General features: G+C 44.2%; 1 protein-coding gene across 4 annotated transcripts in view; it reads left to right on the top strand.

Annotated features, from left to right (window-relative positions):
• The window catches only part of JADE3 (jade family PHD finger 3), a 67386-nt gene extending 63277 nt beyond the window's left edge, over positions 1-4109 (top strand). For 2 of the 4 annotated variants that reach the window (XM_075057281.1, XM_075057282.1), the window contains one exon: positions 657-4101. In XM_075057281.1, the coding sequence (XP_074913382.1) occupies positions 657-1546 (890 nt within the window). In that variant the 3' untranslated portion in view covers positions 1547-4101. Of the gene's footprint in view, positions 1-656 lie in introns of all 4 variants that reach the window. The other 2 variants (XM_075057280.1, XM_075057283.1) reach the window with 2 other exon arrangements.
• The last annotated feature ends 6143 nt before the right edge of the window (positions 4110-10252 follow it).

The following is a 10252-nucleotide window of genomic DNA, read 5'->3' on the forward strand; positions in this document are numbered from 1 at the left end:
TTTAAGTCAGACTAGTACTTTGTAGAAGCAGCAGTACTCTAAAGCACTTTGGTTTTGTGTAAATGCATTTTATTAGAAACATCTACTAAATTTATTCTATCACTTTACAAATACAAGTAGTTTCTTAATGCTTATTAGAATAGCTTGATAGCTACTTCACAATGGTGCTGTATGCATGTAATATCATAAAGACTAATATATTGAGGCGAAAAGACTTTAAAGCTTAGAAAATTTTATAATACAAAGCAGAGAGTTGAACTAAGTCCAAATTGAAACTCAGTTTGAAGCATTGTTTTTTCTCCATCCAAAACTGAATATGAAGCTTTTTTATAGCTTTGTTGGAACTACTTCAGTCATATCTCAAAACTGGTTCAATTCACTGGCTTAAAGCCCTGTAAAAAGGGCACATTGTTGTTTTTAATGGAAATGCTAAAATGCTTACCTAAATTCCGAAACGGTGGATGATTTGGAACAGTTTTCATTATCCCAATTTCTCTTTAATGTCCAAAAATAATTTCACACTAATTGTTTGCAAATGCTTCTTACTGTTGAATGACCTTCTAATGGACTATAAAACTTGTTACAGATAACAAAACGATTACCCTTTTTTAAAAAAGCCTTTTTTTCTTCTGCTCCCTTGTCTCTTTCTCCTGTAGGCCATACCCTGACAAGTGCACTAGAGAACACACTGTTCTACCCACCTCCCAGGATCACCCTGAAGTTAAAAATGCCCAAATCAGCACTAGGAGATTGCAAAAATAACTCGCTGAAGCCTGGCAACAGACCACTTTCTCCTGACAACAGCACTGTTTACAGCAAACGGAGCATGCCAATGTCAAAGGAATCATTTGAAATTAAAGCAAAATCTTACTCCAGGTATCAGCATGACAGCAGAAGTAACGGGTTGCTGGCAGGGATCGGCAAGCCTCGGAGTGAGGTGAAGGATTCTGGCCCCACGCAGATGCCGGAGTTTTACCGGGGCCAGCCATCTGGGAAGCCCTTGGCGCTCCAGGCAGCTTTGCACGGACAGTCTTCCATTGGGAATGGGCGGGTGCAGCAGGAGAACTTGAGGCTGGTGGCCAAGTCCAATGGTCTGATGGGCAGGGCTGGAGACGTGAGCCAGAGAGACAGCTCCAGCCAGACGCCCTACGAACAAGAGTCCGTGCTCACGGCTCACTTGGCCAGCCAGAGCAGTTTCAGAAAATCCACCATAGAACACTTTAGCCGGTCCTTTAAAGAGGCTACCAACAGTCTGGTGAGGACCACAGAAGATCTCCGGTGCTGTGAAAAGCCAACCAGAAGACTTGCAACAAAAGATCGCTTGTGGAGCAAGCAGACGCTTGAAGGTGCTCCGTACCAGGACAACGATGGGTACTGTCCTGACTTAGAGCTGAGTGACTCTGAAGCAGAAAGTGATGAAAACAAAGAGCAAGTGAGGTTAAGACGAAGTAGCTCAGAGAGAGAAAGCCCAAGTAAGGACTTTGGAAGAGATTGTCACAATAGAAACAAAAAGAATATGATTTCTCACAGTTCAGTACAAAGGTGATTAGAAGCCCCCACGGGGTAACTCAGCCTTTATGTATTCCAGTGTACCAGTGCAAAGCTCAGCATCAAAAGGTTCCAGAAAATAGTCCAGGACCTACGTTAGGAAGAGTTGCAGTAGGGGATGGAGGGAGGGGAGAGAAATCAGAATAGTTTTGTTCAACTGTGAATTGGCTTGCAGCCTTCGCAAGGTTAACTCAGTTATTGCAAAGTCATGTGGAAATCGATGTTAGAGGGTAACATCTGGGAGAGCATGAAGCGGTTAATCATTGCGTAAATTCAGGAAACTGCTTCCCCCTTGCCAGCTTATGTGCGAGGCAACATGTTCATGTTATGTCAGTCTTGTGGTGGTGGACAGGTATTAAAGAAGTCCTTGCATTGCTCTAACGTGTTGCAAGAGACTGCAAACGGAGACACTGAAACTGCATTCTTACGGCACCTGCAGTATGGCTTTGATCCAGCAACGCACTTGCGGATGTGTTAGGAAGTTCAGCATGTGAAAAGTCCTGATGGTTTCCCCTGGGAACATTTGTGCTCAGATCTCTGAGTGCATGCCGATGTGCTCTGCTGGATCAGGCCCAAAGTGACTACTAGGTGACGATCCTCTTCTGCAGGAGGCTTTGAACTGCAGTGGTGTTTGCAGGCTCCTTGCAGAGGGTGGAAGCAGGCGTCGCTGGCGCTGCCAGACTCGCTGACCTCTAGACATGGCCCCGTTCCCTGCTCTTGCTGAAGGTTGTGTTTCTTTTCACAATAATTTGCTTATTTTGTAAATATACAACTTCTAGTACTTCAGTTTTTTTAATCTCTGTACATAGTTGCTTGTTGTGGGATGCACTTGTAAATATTTTACCCAGCTAACAAGTACAGATGGCTAATTTTGTGGATAGTGTTTACAAAAGTAGATGTACTACTTCAAAGAAAAATGCTATTTGACACTTAAATTTAGGCAATCACCAGTGATGCCAGGTTCCTCTTGAAACTGGGTTTTCATGTCCAGAGGTGTTCGTACCTGGTATTTTTAAAATAAGCTGAATTAGAAATAATTTTGTCTGAACTTCTTATGCAGGCACAAATTTTCAACCCTAGTTGCCTGAATACAGGCATAGGAGGCTTACTTCTGGCATCTAGGTCTGTAAAATTTTAGCCAGTCATCATTTGGAGTATGGTTTTTTTAATTGCTGAAAACTATTATTTTATTAAGCTGCTTTTCAACCTCTGGATCAGTTGCTGTTTCCCAAACTAACACTTTTTTGTATGTCCTTTAGCAATTGTTAAGTAGTGATTAAATTTCAGCCAGTACTGAGGAAGTGAGAAGGGAAGGGAATCTTTTTCTGTTCATTTCAATGACAGGGGATTTTTGTTTGAATGCAGACAAACTTCTTGATCAACACACCATCTGGAAAACAACAAAGTAACTGCACTGTTTTTCTCTGAAATGCTGTACATTTCATAAATATGCAAGGTCCTGTGTCCCCACATAACTGGCTGAAATGGGCCATAGATTGTATAGGGCACGTCATATGGCTACTTTCTGTTGAGGGTTCATTTTTGTCTAGAAATGAAAGGTGTTCCCCACCCAGCGTGAAGATGACTATGCAGAATCCAACCAACCACCTGTTTTTCTTCATAATCTTAATTTATTGCTTTTAGCTTGGGAAATGGCAATGACATTTTCAGATTTGTTTTAAACTTTGAAATCTCCCTAGTTGCAATAGGACTAGCAGGTCAGGGGCTGGAAGACTTTTCAGTAGTGAAATAAAAAAAAAGTATACTTGGCAATTCTGCTCTGTTTGCTTCATGCATCTGAATTTTTTTTTTTCACTTCTTGATTTTATGTATATTTGTGTAATTGATCTTTCTAGAGCTGTATCTTCAAAATTATTTCTTTTGGTGTAAATATGCAGTAGCATTTTAGGTTCCACATATTTTATTTTAACGGGAAATGCTTTGTGTTCTAAGCCATGGGTCATTCAGAATAAGTAAACAAATGTCTGTTCATTTGTATTCCAGTTCTGATTCTCTTAGTTCTCCTTCGATATTTATTAGTAATCCTCTCTTGCTGGTCATGAAATTTATGAAGCTTGTATTGGGAACACTTATCTGGGAGGTCAGCAAAGCGTTCATGTTATTTTGTGGCCAGAAGCCTATGACAGAAGGGAGGGAAAATGGTGCTTCAGCAAAACTCAGTGTTTCTGCTCTTCTGGGGTTATTAATTCAGTTGTTTCCAGTCTGGGCAATGGTTTTGCTAATTTTTACATGATTTTAATAGATATATGAAGGAGCCCTTGGTTATGTAGTTCTCAAGTATTGTCCCCAAAGTGCATTTGCTAGTTTTTATTGTGTGTTCAGTGGCTAACTGTTTGAAGTATTACCTCTTAACCTTATTTGTCAATTTTTTTGTGTTTTTGCATTTTGTTTTATATATATAAATATATATATATTCAATTTTCCAAGATGGACTCGGTCTTTTTCAGATGTCCCCTTTTTACAAGTACTTTTTCATTAAATTATGAAACTGCTAACAGTATTTTCATCTGTTGTGATTTATTCAGGGCTTTACACTCTGTGTCTGGCAAGTTGTTAAACTCATCAGTCCAACAGCAGTACTGTGTCCATCGAGAGTAAATTATTTCTGCAGAGTTGGCAATATGTTAACAAGTTAAAGTGTCAAGGAAAACCTTTCCCCCTCCAACGCCCAAAAAAGAGTCGCTGAACACTGATTTGCTGTGTATAGCAAATAGTCCAAGTCTGGTTTTTGTTTCTGCCTAGCTGAGCAAATGTAACAGACCATTTGCTGCCCTGGTCTCATTTTTTAATATATGTGCTTATGCCATAGTATGACGGCTTTTCCCTGGCTGGGTAAATTAAGTTATAAAGGAAGAGCCATAGCCAGGCCTCCTGTCTCATCCCTCTTCTTATAGACTCACACACACGTGCAAATGAATACTTAACGGCCAGCTATTGCCAGGTGTGTGCAAAGGACAAATCAGTGCAAGCAAGTTCCCGGCCTGATGTTTTATGTCGGTTTTGCATGACCTTTTGCTGTAGTTCCCCCTGCTCCCACAGGCCGGTGCTGTGATACACCTTGCTGGCAGAGAGGACTTGCTCCCTGTGCCAGAGCAGGGGAGAAGGCAAAAAAGAGGAGGAAGATGGAGAGAAAGGAGGAGGTGTAGCGTCCCTCCTGCTCCAATGGGCTCGGCAGCTGGCAGCCTTCAAGAGAGCTGGGGGATTTGCAATCCGCGTGTTGGAGGCAGCAGTGACCCTCCTGTCTGCAGCGGGTCAGGCAGCGGCAGAGCGAGCCTTGAGCTGAGCAGCCAACATGCTCGTGGCCTGGCGTATGGGCAGAGCAGGTGACCCCAGACGGGCCGGGAGCGGAGCTGGAGGTGGGTTGGGTGAAATGGAGCAACAAGTCCCTCAGCTGAAAAGAAAACAGGAGGGGAAAAAAAAGGAAAAAGGCAGTAAAGGTGTATACAGAAGAGAAGAGGAAGAAGCAGTAAGTGATGGATTGTCAGCTGTTTTTCAGGACCAGGATTTCTTCTTCCCTAGAGGTGTTCTTGCAACAGATTCCAGCAGCAGACTTCCTTTTTGTGACTTTCTGACTGGTGGCCTCACATTCCCTTTGAAAGTACAGTCTGCTTGTGGCTGGGATGTGGGAAAGATGGGGCCAAGGAAGGAAATTGGTATCCCCGTTATTTCGGAAACATTGCTATTGGTTTGCAGAGTCTTTACAAATAAGTAAGAGTGGTTACTTTTTGATGGTAACTGGACCAAGCTCTCACAAGCACTAATAGGGGCTGTGCGGTGATTCCCAGCACCATCATTTTTGCATTTATACCTTTGTCCAAAGAGAAATGTTTCTCAGCTATAACATGCGTATGTCATTTGTAGAATGTTTTCTTTGCACCGTGAATCCCAAACCATAGAAGGAGGAATTACAAACATTTAACTATTAAAAATAAGCCTGAAACATTCACTTGACTTTGATGTGGTACTTCACTGATGACTAGGCCTAGGTGTACACAGGCCGTACTGCAGGCACGTGATGTGTATCTGATACCTGGGAGGGACGGAGCGTTGCCAAGTGTTCAAAGCCTGCCTCTGTGAGCTGCAAAGATAATCCTGCGAAACCAGTCATTTTGATGATCCCAGTACTTGTGAAGGTTTAGCACTGCAGGGAATTGACACATCTATTGGGAAGACATGCTGTTGATGTGAATTAATGAGCAAAAGGAAGCTGCTTGCACAACTTGGGAGCTTGGCATGCAAGGGAAAAATACTGGGGAAGGGCAGAGACGGAAAACAATGAGTGCCTCAATGCGGCTTCTTTAGGAAGAAGTGAAGACTCGCAGACTTCTGGGTTCTGGTTTCACAAGAGATGCCCTGCTACTGCTGCTCCTCAATCTTCCTTTATGCCAGCTTCATGGCTGAACAGGCTGTTGCTTCTCCTGGGGTGCAACACTGCAACATACCCCTCTTGCAGAGACCATCCTAGGATAACTGCTCCCAGGCTCCACTCCTAATCAAGTCAGAACATCTGTCAACTGCTGGACTCTTATGGAGTGATGTGACAGAAGTGGATTAAACTGACTGCAAGCATAGCTTTCTGAAACAAAATGTTGCATAGCAGCTGGATAAGTTGTCTGAAAATAGCAGATGTGCATGTCTATTTCTGTTCCTCAAGTTAACCCCTCTGTAGATAGCTTGGAAAAGTTCGCATGACTATGTTGTTGTGTAAGGAGAAGCAGATACTTGCCCATTAGTTTCCCTGCCCCTGTGAGTACAGCTTCCAGATAATCTTTCTCTTTCTCCAGTAGGCTTCTTTTGGCTGGGACAACCTCCTGGATCCACCTTGCCCTGCCCTTTCTCTGGGACTTCTCTTTTGTTTCATGCTGGGCAGACCCTCCCTGCCTTCCCATTGCTTTCTCAGCAGCCCTAAAGCTGGGTATCTGCCTTGCCTAGGCTGCCTTATCTGAGACATTGTTTTAAATCTCTGGGTAGGCTCTGTAATGACACCTTTATGGTTTCTTTTGGCTTAACCCTCCTCGAGACGTTTTTTTCTGGTTTCTGTTGTTTTTCCCTAGATGCTGCCCCACCTGCCCTCACCCTGGGGAAGAGCACTGGGCAAGGCAGAGACACAAGGCGTATTTTGATAGAGTTCCATAACAGCTCCAGAGATGTTCTGCTGGCCAAATTGGTGGGCCAGTGTCCTGAGGAAGAATTTAAAACCTAGCACAACAGCAATGTATAAAGGAAGATGCCTTCAAGAAATCTACTGGTCATCCGAAAGCCCTTGAGCTTGTGACTGACATCAAGATATGCCACTCTTCTTACTTTCTGTGGTCTTGGCAACCACAAGGAGTCCACTGGAGTAGTACCTATAAAAAGAAAATGTGTTACGTGCCATTTTGAAAAATGGCTCTGGTTATACCTTTGGAAGTGAGGTAATGAAATATCGGGGGGGGGGGGGGGGGGGGGAGGCGGGGAGGATCACTAAACTAGCCCACCCACTTCACTTGAAACCATGATGTCTGGCTGCATTCCTTTGTAGTTCCATCTCTCTTATCTCAGAAGGGTGGTGCTGAGTAGTTTGGGAACCCCTGCCCTGGCATCACTGGCATTTTAGGCTCCATTTGCATCTGGTTGAATGGAGCCTGACTGAAGTACTTCTCCTCCTTAAAACTGATGGCTCAGCCATTGTTCTGTTATCTCCTCTAAAATGGAGTAGGGGCATTGCCTTACCCTCTCCCTTCTGATTATTCCTTCTACAACAAGCCAGCTGTCTCTTCTCGCTTAAGGAAGTACAGAGGCCAAAAGCTGGATGAGCCAGGTGATGTGGATATCCATAAGCAAGTTGTAGTTTACACTTGTTATGAATGGCTAATACAGAAAACAGACTTCTCTCAAATTGTCTGGTTGAACATGCTAAATTAAGCTCAGAGCAGTTGCCCCAAACCTGCAATTAATTTGAAGTTTGCTTCTGATTTGGGCCTGAAGAAGGGCTTGTGTGCCTGAAAGCTGCAAACACTGAAAGCACTGTTACTAAATTAGCTACTTGAATGAAAGATGCTGCTTTTCCCTGAAGTCCTGGCTCCCTTGCATGGCCTCTGTTGTGGCTATAATTTTGCAGCTGCCATAGCACATATCAATGCTCTTTTTTTTTTACCCTGAGGCAAGCAAAATGCAAATCCAGGTCACGTGGGGTACAAAAAGCAGAAAAGTAAGGCATTAATGAAAAATGCCTTGGCCATGCTCCACTGAAGAACGCTTTCTGAAACGCCCTGTTGCCTGGCTGCTCCAGTGCAGAGCAGAGGGCTGGAAAGGCACAGGCTGGGCACTCCAGCTTTGTGAGGCAGCTTAAGGTGGCAGGAACTAACACTTGCAGGTCCTCCTGTGACAAAGAAGCTGGAGGTGCATGTGTGATGGTGAGGGGTGTTCGCAAAACACTTGAGAAGCTGGCTGCATGGGGAAGGGTCAGGTGTTTGCTTAAAGCACTACATTCTTAGGTGCGAGATGCTTTTTCATGAGACCGTGGCTGGTATATAAGAAATGGTGCTGAAAAGTTTGCATAATAAACTGTAATTAGAGGATACCATCGCCTGGTCTGTGAGAGAAACTGGACTTTTAAGGCTAAATGCTTCAATATGACTTCATGGTAATTTGGTTCAATCCTTTTTAGAAGCTATTCCCCATTTGAGATTCTTAATCCATTGTGCATTAACTTCTGTGACTGTGACAGCAATGGGTGTTAGACTTCATGTAACATATAAATTAATCAATGGGGACAAGTCTGCTGTTTAACACCCTCATGCCACCTTCTCCCAAGGAGACGTTTGCAAAGTAAGAAAAAGGTGTTCTTTGGCAAATGTTCAAATTGTATGAGTATTTAAATACATGACTGTGGTCATCCACACGAGTAAACATTTGAGACTTCTTAGCAGCTTGATCTCTCCTGGACCTACTTGTTGCTTACTAACAAATAAAAGCTTGATCTGGACATGCAAGTCAATTCCAAGAACTATATGTGGCTGAAAACCAAGTGCATGGCAGTGCCAACTCTGGCTTTCCAGTCAACTGATTGCAGTGACTGATCTTGTATTTCTACGTCTGCTCTTGCTTGGTATTCGGATTTTTGGGTTTTTTTCCTTTTGGTCCCCCCTGCCCCAAAATGCAGTATTATCTGCTAGTGGTAAATTCCCAAGGGTTGCCCTTGGGCTCACCAGGGTTGCCCTAATGGATGTAACAGCAGGGCAGGCTTACAGTGAGGTAGTGGCTCTTTGGGCTCTGGTGTCACCACTCTTGGCCACACCTTGCCCAGCTGCAGAGGTAGCCTGACAAACACCCTTCGTGTGGTGCTTGGAGGCAGCTATAAGACACGGATATCTGATATGTGGCATTTGCACTTTGTACCAGGCGTGGATAAGGCTTACAGCCCTCCCACCTTCAAGCAGGGAGGAGGACTAACATAGAAGTAAACCAAGAAGACTAAAGGTGAAAGAAAAAAGCCAAAGGTGGCTCTAAAGATAAAGAAATGACAGGATCGGGCTCATAAAAGGAGATAACATCTGCGACCTTCCAGGAACCAGCATAAGCAAAAAATGGTTTCTTTTTATAATGCTTGAAATTGTCCAGCACCCCTTCTTGCCAGCAGTCCTTACAGGTGGAAGCATTTTTCCAGCTCTGTGGCACACTGGGCTGTTCCCCAGAACTGCTGAGCATTTCCTAACTGATGAGAAGGGTAATGGCTTATGGCAGGCTCAGGGAACTCCAGGCTGGGTGAGGGCTGTGCCTTCACCTTACAGGACCTCTTCTGTCACACATCTGCTCTTTCTGCTCTTTGTGGTTCTGATAATAAGGCTCCCCTTCCCCTGCAAAGCTGGAGGAGTAAGCGTGCAATGCACCCTACCATGTGGAATAAACGCTGGGCCACCAGCCATCTCCTTTGGAAGCCATGGAGGTGCTGCGTGTGCTCCCTATCGCTCAGATCTGGAGGCCGCAGAGTAGACGTTGTGGCTGCGATGCAACAGTGGGAAGTTCCCAACAGGGAAGCCACACGGCAGCACCACCTTCGGCAACCTTCTTTCTCTCCCATAGTGAACTTGTACTGGCAGAAGACCTCAGCTCATGCTCTCTGTGAAGACACCCCCCCCTCCAATAATTCCTCCCTGCTCTACCTTTCAGCAAGTCTGGATTAGCCATTGCAGAAAAGACAAAGCAGGAGTACTGTCCCGTGTAACTAGAGATCCAAGTTCAAAATATTTGGCATTTCGGAAGAAGGCCAGAGTTTGTGTTGTAACCTAGCCCTCACAGAAGCTGTTAATTTTCTCCCAAGCTGTGTGCCAACGTATAGCTTGTTTTGATGCCTCCAAACCATGCTGGCAAATGCCTAAGTCAGCAAGGAGCAGAGAGACTGGCCGGGTGGGTTGGGGGTGTGAGTATCTCCTGTCGCTGAATTCAGTAAGCCATTGCGTTGGCCGCATATCCCAAATGGCCTTGTCGTGTGCAAGGACAATGGGAGAGCAGCAAATGTGGCTGAGCTTTGTAAAAAGCTTTAATTGTACTAAACTGTACTTACTTAATGAATTGTTTGCATACATTCATTTTTTAAACCTCTGGATTTTCTTTCCTTGTTGTAAAATGTAAGAAAGAGAGCTGTTGTGCTTTTTTTCTGGATGTTTGTTTTCTGTGTTGGCAGTCGCTAATAACTTGCTTG

The sequence above is a fragment of the Buteo buteo genome, chromosome 25 (genome assembly GCF_964188355.1).
Source record: "Buteo buteo chromosome 25, bButBut1.hap1.1, whole genome shotgun sequence".
NCBI lineage: Eukaryota > Metazoa > Chordata > Aves > Accipitriformes > Accipitridae > Buteo > Buteo buteo.